This window comes from Tympanuchus pallidicinctus, unplaced genomic scaffold (genome assembly GCF_026119805.1).
Source record: "Tympanuchus pallidicinctus isolate F22 unplaced genomic scaffold, pur_lepc_1.0 scaffold6, whole genome shotgun sequence".
Taxonomy (NCBI): domain Eukaryota; kingdom Metazoa; phylum Chordata; class Aves; order Galliformes; family Phasianidae; genus Tympanuchus; species Tympanuchus pallidicinctus.
Genome location: NW_026294780.1, coordinates 22,988,317 through 23,004,416, shown reverse-complemented (window position 1 = coordinate 23,004,416; position 16,100 = coordinate 22,988,317). Strand labels below are relative to the sequence as shown.

Genomic DNA, 16,100 nt, shown 5'->3' with positions numbered 1-16,100 from the left:
TTTTTCATATGCTTGTAAACTCTACTTCTGTTCGTTCAAAATTTCATGGTAGAATAAATCAAGATTTAATAGTAAATTTCACATTTAGTCTGCTTCTACCTAAAAGGAAAAAGCAAATCCAATTGTCAGATATGTTTTTGTAATGTAGGTTTTGATCTGCCTTCTGAAAACATGAACAAATAACCAGCTTAAACTCAAAGAATTTTCCTTTATTTGATACTTGCTTATTTCAAATCGAAGTTACAATATCTTTACTTTCTACCAAAATATTTTCCAAAAATTGTAGTACCAGAGCTAGGGTGATTGATTCCTCTAATTGTTAATTGTCAGGGTAAAGAAAATGCATGACATTTTACTATAGATGCACATGATTTTAATTTTTATGTTCTTATGTGGAAGAAAGATTGATCTTTTGCTCAGGACTACTTTGTTTTAACAATATCCAATAAAATATTCTTAGGGAATTTACATATTTGGCTTTGTATTATGTATTCATCCAATGCAGACTCTTTGTTCCTGTTTAGTACACATGGTAGAGACAAAACACTGAAAAGAAGGTACGTTCTTATTGCAGTGACACTAATTTTCCTAAGTTTTCTCAATTTAATCTCTTTCCTACATGCCTTTTATATTTGCTTGGAAGTAGAACATATGGACACTTACAAGGACCCCTCTGCTGTCATATCATTTTGTCTGTAGGGGACGAGAGATATATTAAAAATAAATAAATAAAAAGGTAACATTAAATAAAATTATAAAATAAAATATAGCTCCATTGTGAAGGAAGATACAAATCTGCTTTCTACTCTACAGTTCCAAAAGCAGCAAGTGTAATACTCAGCAGAAATGTGGGCATACATCCCACAAACAGGTCATTTCAGACTGTGGACATCATCCCAAGGTGCACTTGAGCATCTGTTAAATATTTTATATACGGTATTTATATTTACAAGTAGCTTTTTGAAAATTTAACAAGAGGATTTGAAAGACCATAAAAGAGGAAATGTTAACATGGAGCTATAAGGTGATCTCACATGATTTGGTCCCACATAATGCAGTGGGCATTTATGGTGCTTATAAATAGATAGTGATCTATTTATAAAGCATTTCTCTACTACTGTGCTACTCTGAATATATTACCAAGATATTGTGTTTCATAATGAGGAGCCAGTTCTTGACTTTTAGTTCATGACAATGTGTCTGACTAGATCCTTCCTGGGATGCACTAAAGATCTGAAAGCCTTCTGCATTTTAAAGGTCAGGAAATAGTTTAAGACATTTGTACTTCTGTTTGATCCACAAGGAATTTGTTTCACTGTCCAGTCTATTATCCTTCATCTCGTGCTTCTTTCATATCATGAAATGAAGCAGAAGTATAAGTATTATATTCTGTTGTGCCCCAGACAACCCACATAGAATCATAGAACATCTTGCTCCCTACCGGGATTGAGGGTCTACAACAAAAAGCCAGTCTTCAAAGTAGATTTAGCATTCATTCCTGAAGATTCCTGAAGTGATGTCTGTATTTTACAAGCACCCATCTTGTTTCTGGCAAGGTGTGACCAGCTTACTGCCCAAGAATGGATTTGATGTTTCATTTCACAACCCAGAGAAATTTGCTACTTTGCATTTTGAATTTAGTGTGGTGGCACCTAGAATATGGAAAATAAGATAAATCATATTTTGTATCTATGAAGATTTCCTTGGTTTGTTTTGTTGTTTATTTGGTTGGGGGTTTTTTGTTTTTTTTTTTCACAGAGCCACTTATGCTATTTTTCCCTTTGAATTCATTCGAAAAAATGTTCAGAGTACAAATAGGATGAAGCTTTTCAAGCAGACGGAGACATCAACATTGGAGTTGCCTACTTTGTTATCTCTATAATGTTATTTCTCTCTAGTACATAACCCACTCTTAGTCCTAGTTCATCTACTTCATATTCCTTATTCTGTGCTATATGCAGCCTAGACAACTCATCTGTCATGTAGGAAGGCATCTGTAAGGAATATACATGTCCTTACCAGCTGTATCCAGGATATTCCCTTTATCAACAAATTCAGATCCTGATTACTTGGCCAATAACTTCAATATATCTTTTGCATCAGAACTCCATGTATCTTAGAGCAGGAAAGAGCTGGAACATATCGGGTCAATCTGTTGTCACCTGTCAACTCAAATCATTGCATAACTTATCACTGGCCAAGACTGTCAATATTATGTCCTCATTTATTTCTTTCTCATCTGGGCTAGTGTGCTCTTGCTGACACTGCACAAGTAAGACATCCCGCAGCCTTCTATACCAACCCTCATGCCCTTTTTAAGTCAGTAAAATAATTCACAGGCCAGTGGACATTGAACAAGAATTCTTTGTGAGTTCTTGATAGTACTTATGAGGGATCAGAACAGTTTTGCTGCTCTCTCTCTGTTTGAGAAAATAGATTTTATTCTCAAATGCTTTTCTGTTTTGCACTCTGAATCATGGTAGTCAGCAAGACTTTGCTCTCAGAAATTTATTCTGCATGTCAAGTTTCTTGGCTGTTATAAATAGGACTGACTTGGTCATTCTTCACATCATTTTCTTATCCAGATACTGCTGCACAATGTGTCTAATTCTTTACCTGATCATTATCTTTTGCTGTAGCAGCTATTTTCTTTTTTCACCTCAACTCTTTCTCAGAATTTTCACTCCTGTTTATCCAGGGGTTCAATTTCCAGGTTATCAAGGACCACTCCTTCAATTTGTAATTTGTTGCTGAGCAATACGTGAAGTATTGTTGCATCTCTGTAATTTTTCTTTTCCTCCCAGTGAGCACAAATCCATTTCTGCTTGATTATACTGCTTATTATTCTTGATTATTCTGCTTGATTATGGCTTTTCTTTTTTTTTTAAACCATCTTTTCTCAATGCATCTTTCAAATTCATTCTTCTCCTGACTGACTGTCCTGCAAGGCAACTGCACATCATTGCTCAGCAATATCCTCCGTCTTTGTTGGAAAGAAAAGATGTATTCATATTTCTTGAGACATGTGCATGAAGACATTTATATAGTTACTCTTTTTATAGCATCACAAGAGACAGTAACACACACCTATATTAAATTATTGAATTAAATTAGGTTAAAATGAATCAGAAATAAACTTGGGAGCATAGGTCAGATTTCGATATTGCTGTCTAGTCAAGAAAATAGTACTAAAGATCACTTCTAAAGTTCTACACTTCATGTATTTTCTTTTTGCTCCCCAAATTACAGAAATTTCTGGGGAATTTCTGAACCTATTGCTCGGAGCGATATCTAAATCTATTTTGCTTTGGTTCGTTCTCCGGTATTGTGGGTTTATTTCTCTGTGCTATCAGTCTCCTAGACTTCTGAGTGGCATCTGATAATATTATTGAACTCTGATTTGTCACTGGGGGAATTTCATTGCTCCCCCTGCTGTCTTGCAGTGCAGGTCCCTATGAACAATATTTATGCCATATACATAAAAAATGCAATAGAGAAGATGACAGACATTTGGTCTAACACAGCCATGAACAGGTCCAGGTCACAGAAAGGGAACAGAAATTACCAAGTAGTATATTTCTTACCAATCTGTCAGTGTTTGAATACTTCATTTTGTCTACCAAATTACAGCTAATCTCCTCCTCCCCTTGTTCTCTGGAGACAAAGCTCAATTGCAGCATTATGGTTAAATTAAGAATAAATTACGAACTGCATTCTTGATTTGATTTCTATTGGCTCAAACACCAAGATGGCTTTTGTTGACTTTACTGTACTTTTTCTGTTTAAATAATTGTGCGTGTTCAGACTTATACCATGTAATTATCTGTGTCTGAACATTTTCCTAAAATATTTAAAGTGGTTTTTGTTTCTGACCTCTACCAGTTTGACTTACACAGTTCTGTTTTCAACCCTGGAAAATTTAGTGCTTGCTTTCCTATTAAGCCAAGGCCTTCTTATCTAGCTGAAGCCACACACATTTTACACAAGCACAGAAGAAATAATCATGCTCTCTTTCAAGTGAGATACAGTAGGAAAGCAGAAGAACTGCTTTTCATTAAGAGAATTTCTTAAAGTTCATGTTCCAGAAGAGAAGGTAGAATCTGAAAAGCTTTACAGCTGTGAGATTCTTTCCTTATTTCTGTATAACAAGACACTTTTCATCTCCTGGGAGTGGAAGGAAGAAATTGTTTCAAAGATTTGTCACCTTATCTTTGCCCTTACAATGCTGGAAAAATGGATTCCACACCTCAAATTTTATTTAACATGGGCTTGTTCACACAGTATATGAGAAAGAAAAATATTTTTCCAATTTAGAGGGCAGATTTTTCAGCTCAATAATATCTCATGCGATGTAAATCCTTGTATCCTGAACTATTTTCTCAACCTGCACTATTTTCAGTCTAAGAAATTCCTGGTTTAATGATCCTTGTAAGCAAACAATGATCTTTACACCTAGTTCATTTGCAATTGATTATTCCTCTGACATATAAAACAGGATTTATGAAGAACATTTTAATATCTAGACATGAGTATTCAAGCATTTCAGATTGTAAAAACTAAGTTTTAAAAAAAAGAAAAAGTTTTAAATCACCACTGAGAAGTGACACAAGAGAGAAAAAATAATTAACAGTTTACAAAGTATCCTGTGACTATAACTCTTCAAGTACCTTTCTAAATTTGGATTTTCCATGTTCAAGTAAACTGATATGCAATTCTTTTCAGCTCCCTAATAATAGGGAAACGTATTATTTTCCTCTTTTTATATAGATATTTCCTCTATTTATATAGATATGCAGTCTCATAATTTAGTAAGCATTTGAGCATTTTGTCCTTATGATTTTTTGACCTTGACTTTCACAGAAAAATTGTGAAATTCCACAATTCATGTCTCCGATAGTGATCTGCTATTTTAAGTGCAACTTCCTCATGAGACTTACAGTCTTTATTTCTCTACAAACCGTTTCAGAACTACACATGTTGATAACTTAGGTGAAACACTGATGAGAGTGATACTTATAAGCAGCTTTGAAATTTTCCAATGCAGAACTTTTCCAATTTTATCCATCTAAATGTCTATTAAAATTACCTATTATGTTTAAGTTTTTCATCTTTAAGATGGAGGGGTGGTATCTATCTGCCTTCCAGAACTATGCACATACAGTTACACAATTATAGATATACTGAAATGAATAAGTATGAAATATATCCCATATTTTAATAAATGTTGGAAGGAAATATAGTTTCTTATGATTTAAAAATTAAGAATAATGGTAAGGGGCATCTTAAAGAAGAATTTCTTAAAAAAAGCTTTGATTCCTCTGAGTTGCAATGGAGTCAGTGCTTAATAATGCACAATTTATATCATATAGTATATATGTAATTTCTTTTTTATGTTATTAAACTTTAGAGTTCAGCTATTTACTTTAAATCTTTTTTCAATAAATTAAGAACACGTTGAACTTTTAATGATATATTTTTTAGAAAAAAATATTTTGTTAGATATGAAATTATTAAAATCAAGTTTAGCATATTTTAAATCTTATCATGTTCTTGAGATGTGATATCCAAGAACTGTAGGAATCTTGCAGCTGTTCCACTGATTGTTGGTTGTTTTACTTCTATGTCGGTATAATTCAAGCACAAAGTCAAAGATACTAATACAAAGCCATAGTCCTCAAAACAGCTCCCTTTCAGTCATCTGGGATACTATGAACTGATAAAACAGCAGATAGCATTTTTTATTTATGAGATCAGTATTAAATGAGACTTTTGATTGGTATAAGCAAGTATTTTCAAAGTGACCTTCTACAACATAAATTCCCAGTTGAGTATGGCTGAGGCACTATTTCCATTTATATATCAGATTGTACCGTATGAGCAGTGAGCTCAGATCTTAGAATCGAAGAACCAGACTGAAACAATAAACAGCACTTAAATAATACATTCAAATATGTTATGAATATTTATATGCTGCTCTAATTAGATACATTCTGTTCATATTTTCAACTGAAATCTGTTGAAAAATAACTTGTTTGATATCTAGAATATTAAGTGAAATCAGTAGTAATATAATGCTTGTGAAAATAGACAAAATGTGAACAAGAAGAAAATTAATCACTTGGGTATAGCTGTAAGCAAATCTAGTTTGAAAAGAAAGAGGAAAAGAGGAAAAAAAAAAAAAAAAACAGGAAAGAAAAACCACAACAAAAACATTAGTAGCTAAGCCTTATCTGTTTCCCCTATTTAAAAACAAATAATAGAAATCAATAGGTAGTAGTTGTATCCTGCTGAGAAGATAGTGTCAAAGATAAATGATGTAAAGCAGTGAGTGAACTGCACTGATGTTCAGTTTTTATACTGAATTTAATTAAACATCAAACGAAAGAAAAAAGTACCTGTGCCTCTTAGGATAGGTGATCTAACAGGTTCTGGCAGTTCTGTGCAACCTATGAAGTGTACCTCATTATACACATCAGCCTGACCCCATCTACATCAATCTAAATGCTTAATTGAAGTTACAGTTAATTTGAAACTTATTTCATGAGATCATAAACAATTTTTTTGTTATTAAATAATGTTTCCTTAGTTCTAGTTTATTGAATACAATAAAGAACAATTATTAAAGCAATTAAAAGTTTTGGTCTTCATTCTCTTCTGAAATGCACCATCATTAATTTCTCCTTATGTCTTATTTGAATTTGTATATAATTTTGGGTAGGAAATAGTAGAATTATACTGTTACACTTTTTTGGTCAGGAAATGTTAAAACTAGACTATCAAGTTGCCCACAGATATATTAACATTTGGTGGATTAATATGAGAGGACTACTTGTCTCAGTGGAATTGCATTTCCCTAGGAGTTGTTTGAGACATGCTAATGCACACAACATTAGGCTCTGACCTGGGAACATGCATAAACATTGCATTATTATCCCCCTAGTCCTAGTTGAGTCTCTTGAAGCAATTAGGCTAGGAACAAATTGTACTTGAACACAGCTCATTTTTTTCCATTTATACTGTTATGTTGGAGGCAGGCTACATAGACAAAAAATGACATAAAGATTCCTCAGTTTCTCACAGGACCATGCCTGCACAGGACACATGACAGTGTGTTATTGAGTGGGGAGATGAATGATCTAACCAATGGAACAAGTGCTAAAGACAATGACTCACTTTAAAACTCTGTCCAACTATGATCCACTTACATGGAATAGCAGGAATATACCTCACTGCCTTGTAAAAATGCCTTTCTTTAAGGCAAAGTTTGTTACTTCAACCTGAATACTGAACTGGAGAGGAAATAAAACTTTCCAGTTTTTATCCAGCATCCACATTGTTAAAGCATTCATACAGTTTGAAATAAAATGCAGGCATCTTCCCTAAAGATGGAAAGATTATTTAGTGTACAGGCACTTAAAAATGAGTATCTACTTTCTGAGCTGGCTGGCAGTTTCACCTCAGGTTTTCATGTTAAGGAATGGCTCCATGTGCTTCATGATGAGATTGATTCCATAGGAAATGCTGGAAGGACTTGTGTGCCTGTTGTGGTACTCAGCTTTGATAAATTTTGCTCAAACTTGACAGATTTTATTATACATCAAGAAATGACAGGATCTGGACTTAAGTATGGCTTTATACTCAATATTACTTTGGAGGAATGTCTCTAGCACCAGACAACGTATATCAGTTACTTCTGTAAGAAATCTCCTACAAGTAGAGAACCTGCATATCAGTTTTTCTGACCCTTTCAAGGTTCTTTAAACTGTTTTTCTGAACTTTTTATATCAGAAAAAAAAAAAAGATTTAAGTTGTGTACACAATAAAGCCAAGTCTTGATTATAAAAATAGATCAGGTACGTAATAAAGTGTGATTTTTGAAAATGTGTTATGAGAGAATGCAACTTCATGATGTGCCCCCCAAAAAAGTTCTATCCTAAATTATTTATATTTTCTTGATTGCAAATTCTGTCTTTTAGGTGAAATAATATTACTTCCAAAATTTCTGAAAGGGGCAAGTGTTCGGTGATGAAGGCCTATAGAATTTTGCTTTTTGGTGGTTTTGGAGTTGTTTTTATGGTTTTGTTTTTATGATTTGTTTAGGGTTTTTTTGTTTTTTTTGTTTTTTTTTTTTTTTTTTTTTTTTTTTTTTTTTTTTTTGCATGTATGCATATACTTACATTTGGATAAAGATGAAGCTGTCAAAATATGTTTAAAAATGTTGTGTAACATGCTACTGGGCTCAGTCAAAGTTCTGATAGTTACTTTTCTGACATGCTGCAATCTGTGCATGCTTATACTAAAATGAAGATGTCCTAGTCAGTCAGGGAGAAAACATGATATACAATTAATGACTCCTCTATGGAGGTTTCTCCAATAGTGTCATTTGATGTGCTCTGATTGATTTTTAAAATATGATTTATTTTAGGACTTTTTATTTCTAAACTTTGGTGTCCATGCAAATTTCTCTGCTATGATTAGTTGCAATGCATTGTAAAAGACTGAATAAGTAAATAAAAGCCTATGGTAACAAATATTATTTAAAGCTGATAAACAGTTTTCCTGAGCAAATGCAGGGTTCAAATACCTCTGAATGATATGAATGTCTTTCATTTGACTGGTCTGCAGAAAAAATATTTTTAGGTGTGAGAGATTCTGAGTAAAGATATTGTGGGGTTTCTTTGGTTTGATTTTGGAGATTTTGTTTGTTTGTTTTAAGATGGAAAGACGAACATGAGAAATAGGCTTTCAAAATATGTTTCTTTTAATTTGCCATCAGAAAATGTGTCAAGTCAATCTGATTGGTTGAAAAGCAACTTTCTATAATAATATACAGATTCCATGTGTTCTCAAAATCTAAGCTGATTTCTTTATGTTTGTTCTTTTACCAAGATTTCACACTGTTAGAGAAAATTTTGATAATTTGTTATGCATGAGAGCTGTCATTAAGGAAGGAGAAAAAGCTGATTCTATTCTCTGAAAATGAAGTAATAGGAAAAAAAGGGTTGAAGCTGAAAATCAAGACTTGGCTGCTCACTGGAGGCTGGATTCATAAAGTCTTCAGGCCTCTAGAGTAGATGATTCATGTTCATTTTTCCCTTTGCCACAATAAAATATGGTCATGTGGAGGTACATTTGTACTGTAGGTGATGGAGACTTGGAGCAGCATTGAGAACAAGACTCACCAGATCACTGCTTAATTGCTAGACCCTCCTGGATCCATTTTGGACCGCCTGCTTTAGATCTCCCCATGCAATCAATGCCTGTGTGCTTTTCAGAGAAGTTTCCTCATAGAGATCAGTTCCAGAAGATACTTGTCCTGTTGTTGTCCTCTTCTTTCCTTCCTAGTGTAATCTAAATATCATAGAAATAACCTCCTCTCTTTCTTCAAAACAAGCAACATTATATTTAGCTTATTGCTAATCCTACTGCTTGCAGTACTGCCTCTTATTATTCCATAGCTGAAAAATAACCACACAAAAATATTTATTTTACTTATTCAGGCACCACGTGGAACCCAAGGGAGCCTGTAGTGCCAAATGCAATGTAGTATTATGGAATATGGCCTGTAGGTGCTAGCCATAAACATCTTGAACGTAAGCTAGACCCTTTACCTGGCCTCAGAGTGATCAGCTGATATTTTATTTAAGCAGCATAGCAACTTCTGAGACAGAGATCTGCAACATCCAGCATGATCAGCAAGGAGATGCTTATATAGGTCTATATAATCTACCAAAGGCTGCTGTAGTTTTCTCCAGGTGCTTTTTTCTTCAAGTCACAGTTTGGCCTCTCTTTAAAATGGCTTTCTCTCAAAAAGAAAAAGCAGGGCACCCTCCTTTCTTATAAAATGATGTTGATGATGCCACCATTTTATACAAAGGATATTGAAACATTCAGACAAGATCTGAGAGGCTTGAGTTCAGCTCATTCTTTTTGTGTGGTAAGAAATAATCCTTGCTGCCTTGGAGTGGATGCCATGAGACAGTGCTCTGATTAAAGCTGACCTGTAATGCAAAAAGAATTCAGAATTCACTGAGCTCTTGTAAATAAATATTCTAATTGACTTTTAGGGTCCTGTGCTAGCATATCAGAGATATGATCAGGACCTTTAGCAGAGAAAAATTTGGTACCTGATTAAATTTGTGATAAAATAAAGCTCATGTAAATATTTATGATATTTGGTTGTTACAAATACAATAATATAAACCAGAACTGTTTTTATTTCTCTAGTTATGCTTTTCAAGAATGAAAGCACCAGTATATTTTCACAGAAGATTAAGACCCCATAAATATAAGGGATGTCAGCACAAGTACCAGCATGGGCTTGAGAAGACATAGATGGGAGAACATGTGGATTTCAGCTGAACTTAGGAGGTCAACCAGGTGTCAACAACTTTGCGTTGACAAGAACTCTGGGCAGGAGAAGAAGCACAATTTTAGACATGAAAGTAACTTTGCTGATAAAACTCTCAGTGGCGACTGGAAGAAATACAACAAAGTATAAACAGCAATTTCAAACTAATTTTGAGTGCTCTGTATTTTACTCACAGTCCCCTTTCACTGCTAATTTTATAAAAGTGGGCCTGTTCTAGGTTTGGGGGGTATATGGATAAAAAAAACTAGGCAAGTAACCACAGAAAGTTGTTCTGAGCAGTGGAAATAATGATTATAATGCTTCCTTTGATTTATACTTAGTATTTGGATTTTCTGGTGATTAATAAGGTTAAATTTTTACTTTTAGTGCTTTTTTAACCCCTGGGACATTCACAGAATCATTCTCCATGTGTATTCTTTGATTTCCTTGTGGAACTGACCTTCTGATTCAGCCTTTTCCTAAATAAAGGCAGTAACAGAGACTATCTCCTTTTCTTCTCCCAGCTGTTTTCCAAAAGCTTGTAGGATCTTATTGTACTGAGACTTGAAGTCCTCGGTCAAATTTGATTGAAATTGGCCAACATGTTCTAAAGTTATCAGGACAAGATGGCCGAATATACCTTTACACAACTCATCTGAGTGTTGCGTGAGGCAAGAGGCAAAAAGCAGGGCACCCTCAGGCAAAAGTCACCTCTGAGCATAGTCAGAAGCATCTGCTCTAACTGTTAGCAGAGTTGTCCAAAAAAAAAAAAAAAAAAGAAGAAGTGGAAGAAAGACTCTCTGAACCGAACTATCAGTCGGTTTAGCACAGGCTGCTATATTGCAAAGTCAGATTCATGCTTTCACGCTCTCTTTTAGCACAAATTTCCATGACTATAGAAAAAAAATAGTTGCAATTCATATTAAACTGTTGCATTTATTCATAAGCCAACAAAATGAGTGAAAGGAATGCCATTTCTTTGCACTTTCCTGTTCAGAAATTCTCAAATCACTGAGGAGCCTGTAGCCCTTCTGTCACTGTGCTAGACTGTCACTCTGACACAGGAAACATATGCTCCACTGCACTGTGACAAGACCTTTTGCAAGTAGTACCTAATATTGTGCACTTTTAATGCAAGATAGAGTTTCAGTCCTGAAAACATACATTATTGTAGCATGTAAAATTTTAAGTCTGATATGAAAGAAATAAGGAAATGAGAGGGTAAGGGAAATAATATTTATCCAACGAACAGTAAGTGGTTATCAAATGTGCTCAATTTGGACAGTTTAAATCTAAGAATGGAGTATTTAGGGAGTATTCAGTGAATGTCCTCTAGAAGAAGATTTATCCTACCCTACAATAAAAGGGATAAAGAAACTTCCCCAAAAAGATTTATTTCTCTCCAATTGGATACAGAAGGTATTACTGAATGGATGCCTGGCATTTTGATGGATAAAAAAGATGGCAGGAAAGATCCTATCATTAGAGATAGCAGGAGGTCCTTATGAAAGAAATCTTTCTCTGACCTTAATTCTCCATCTCCGGGAAAACCATGACTCTAGTGAAAACTCTATTAGATATAAATGAAAGTTTATAGCTACATACTACTTCTTTCTGTCAGCAGTACACACATTAATGATTTTGACTGAAATCCCTAAACTCACGGGGTGTCTTTCCATTGGCTGTGATTGGCAGTTCTAAGTTCAACAAGTGCAGCCATGTTCTGCCATATTGATGCTTAACGTGAAATGCGTTAGGCTGTTGTCAATAAAATGCTTTTTTGTTGCTCAAGATACTGAAAGAGAAAACCATACATTAAAAAAAAAAAAAAAAAAAAGACTGATCTCTTTATGAATTTGCCTGAGAAAATAGAAGAGTTTTTTTTGTGTGAGAACAGGATGATATCCCTTTTTCATGATGCATTTCTGAATAATTTGATAGAAATTATCTTGGAATTATATTGGATTTACTGCACTTTAATGAAGAGGAGAATCTCATCCAGTGTGACTGGCAGTTCTAGCCTGAGTGAGAAGAGTGTAGCAAAACCTCAGGATCCTCCTGGTTAGGATCGGTCAGTTTCTGCCCAACTTACTTCCTGGCTTTTTTTCCTTTAGTTCTAATAGATTTCATGTGGGAGGGCTGGGGCAGAAAGTGCTGCCATCAGGAGGGGATTGTTGATTTTTTTGCATTCCTGAAAGTCACTGCGGCTGTAGTTGATGAAGACAATGAGTAGGAATTGTTTAGCATCATAGGAGGGTGTTATTAAGGATTGAGATTTTTCTCACAGATTGCCCCTTCTACGCTTATTGCTCGAGAGGCATAATCTCAGCTACCCCAGCATTCACAGAACAGGAGATTGATTTCCTCCTTTTTCTTTTTCTTTCCCCCCTTCAAACTCTGCAGGTCAGTCCCACCCCAGGGTGCATCCGGGCGTTAATGAAGATGTTGTACTGCCCTTACTGCAGAGGACTTCCCACTGTGAAACCTTGCAACAACTATTGCCTCAATGTAATGAAGGGCTGCCTAGCAAATCAGGCTGATTTGGATACTGAGTGGAATCTGTTCATAGGTAAGAAGAGTTTAAATATTAGTGGAAGGAAATACTGGTAATAGCAAAGATCTGCAGAGTTCTGCCAAGTTGGAAGATGCTGTTGGTCAATACTTGCAATGAAACAAATGCAGATGCATCTCAATTTCTAGTAGGAAATGACGCTTCCACCCCAGAGCAAGTCACATTTCATATTTCATATTTCAAAAGGAATTGTGTGGTGTTATGAGTTCTGATGTAAATTGTGCACGATATGTGAAATATTAGAAAACTTTGGTTGAGGAAATGATAACAAGCTTAACAAGGCCAAAATAGGCTCTTACAAGTTGAAAGATAGTAGCATTGTATAACATCTATTCAACATAAATTGCAACAGCTCTTTTCTTAATTCTGATAGTATATAGTATATATAACTTAAAATGTTACATACATGAGAAATTATTAATTCCCTGTTCCCAGTTAAAATTTGCTAATGTCTCTCTTCTAGTGTGCTGAGCAGGAAGTATTAAACATACAGTCAAAATGTTAGAGTGAAGTATTGAAAACATATTTAAGGATAATTGCTATTACAGCTTTATTCACATAACTCTTCAATCAAGTAAAGTCATAAGCAAAAAAAGAAATCTCCTTAATAGCCATACAGATAACCTGGAGCAGAAAAACTCTTGAAAGAATAATCTTAGACAAGAAATAAGACTTTCAAGTTGCTTTTGGTCACATATAGTACAAAGATAGGATGAGATGATACAATAATAATATGATAATATAGAAAGAACAGAACCAGCTTATATATATAGTTATAACTATATAGTATATAGCTATATATCAAACCTTTGTAAACATCCTAGGCAAAACTGAATCTGGGGGAAAAAAAATCAGTTGGAAAAATGGGATAAACTTTATTGTACTTCAGGAAAATACTATTTTCTTCTTTTGTAAGACAAAATATCAGCAATCTCTGCCTAATTTCAAACCCCACTGATCAATGTGACTTTGAAAGCATGACTCTGACTCACACATGCATTTTCACCTTATTCAGCACAGTGGTAGTATGAGATGGATAGAGAGAAGAAAACAGGATGAAAAATGGATCAGAGTAAGCAAAATGGCAAAGAGTATCAAGTGTGCTACAAAAATAGCATAAGCAAAAATGCAAATAGCAATTATAAAACGGATACAAATAGGCATGCCTTCTCAGTCCTTTGTTCTGGTAAAGGAAACTACCACAGGAAGAAGTGCTGTATGGGGGAAACCCATGGTACTGCTGGTATGAATGGAAGAGGCAGTTCATCACCTGAAAGCTAAATAAGAGTAGATAGGAAATAAATGCCCACCTGTTAAAGACAGAAAAAGCTACTTTCCCTTTGAACTTAAAGAGTATGCAAGACCTAAATCGTCACTAATTGTGATCACACAATGTAGGCTTTTATGAAAAAAAACGTTGTAACTAAATATATAGTGGAGTTTCTGTTAAGGTAAGCACCTGTTCAAATCAAAAGCTGGAAGGTAAGATCTCAGGCCTTAAGAGATTTCCTTTTCTGGTGCTTTGAATCCACTGAGAGATTTGGGCAGGGTAAGTTTTGTGCTCAGAAGTGTGGAAATGCTTCCAGCTTCAGACTTTCAGTCTTTGATGCAAAGCCCTTGTCTTCATCAATGTATTTCACATTTTCATTGTTCCTGCTCTCAGAAAAGCAAAGCTGCATGAAAGCTAGTACATTTTGTTAAAATATTGTGCTAATTTATTAAATACCATGTAAAACATCAAGTGCTTCCTCAAGGCAAGGCAAACTGCTAAGCAATTATCCCTTCCTGTCAGTGATGACAAAACAGTATAAAGCATTGATACATCAAGACATATTTTCTCTCTCTTCTACCTATACAACTTTCCCTGTACAAATTGATGGGAGATGGTTTAGAGGAGAGATAGAGATCTCCCTGTGTATGGAAAAGGTATTCTGTTTTATCCCACTTTGTGAGAACCCTGACAGCTTTGCTGGGGATGAAGGTCCTCAGTTCTTCCTTTATAAAAGATTGAAATCCAGCAAGTTATCTCTGATTCTGACAGCTGTCAGAGGCTTTCTAATAACACATGATGCAATTCTCTAGTACTAAACACAACAAAACTTCTTCTCACTGAATTAAAACGAATGGCAGCACTTTACAGCACCACTGAGCTATGAGAGATTGGAAAGTATGCATGAGCAGTTTTTATTCCTGTTCCAATGTGAGGAACCATGCACTAGGAAAAAAATAATAATTTTGTGCACCAACAGTTTATGCGTAGGCAGGAATCCTAAATAGTAGTGCATATTCATGCACAACAGAATAGGTTTGCATAGCTTATAATCAGTGGACTGGAAGGTTGTTTTGGCTAAAGTTAGGACTTGGAGAAAGCTTTGTGTTTGTCAGTAACATAGCAAATAGTATCGTCTGGAAAGCATGTTCTGGTATTGTTCTGCAGTTACTTTAATTGTTCAGCAACACCAAAATCTACAAGTGAGGAGGAGCAGAGGAAAGTAAACTGGCTTTCTGACAATGGAATGTGTTATATGTTCCACCTAGTTTATAAATGCAAAAACCAGTACTGAAATCGCACTGATATAGCACTAATAAATCTTACATTCACTTCCAAAGCTAGGCAGAGTAGGACAGCTTCCCCTAAACATCTGGTGCTTTCCAAGATTTTATAGACTGTGAAAATTGGTAAGAGGTGAAACAGCTGCAACAGTATGACGCACAGTTTATTTTACTTTTCCTATTTGTGTCACCTTAAGGTCTGTGTACTTTCTGTATAACATTTCACTACAGGCTTTTGTATTTTGTTGTTTTCATTATTGCACAATAAAAGCCAAATATAGCACATCCTGCTCAAGTAGAATTCCTATGAAAATGAGAATTTTGCCTCAGAAAGGAAGATATAGGCATTAATAACCATTAAACTGTAATGATTCATTGCTACTTCCAGGTATCTATATAAAATATGTAAGCGGTAAATCAACCACATTTGCTTCAAAAATATGCATTTTGACAAAGCTTGCTTCTGATGTTTTGCCTATGAACTACCCCTCCCTCATAATCTTCTTTACTCCAGTCTCAGGTGAAGTTAGCTAAGGAAAGATAAAAAGGCTGAGTAGAGGAAATGCACGGCTGAGGAAGGAGATTGCTTCAGGGGAGGAGCTAACTGATTCCACAGAATGGGAG

The 16,100-nt window shown here is 34.9% G+C and overlaps 2 protein-coding genes across 3 annotated transcripts in view; one reads left to right on the top strand and one right to left on the bottom strand.

Moving 5' to 3' along the window:
* ABCC4 (ATP binding cassette subfamily C member 4) overlaps nt 1–16,100 on the bottom strand; it is a 1,253,378-nt gene that overhangs the window by 637,768 nt on the left and 599,510 nt on the right. The gene's annotated exons all lie outside the window — the stretch shown is intronic.
* Nucleotides 1–16,100, top strand: part of GPC6 (glypican 6) — a 731,757-nt gene that overhangs the window by 518,976 nt on the left and 196,681 nt on the right. The window contains exon 4 of the mRNA XM_052664785.1: nt 12,755–12,920. Coding sequence (XP_052520745.1) covers nt 12,755–12,920 — 166 coding nt within the window. The remainder of the gene's footprint in view (nt 1–12,754; nt 12,921–16,100) is intronic.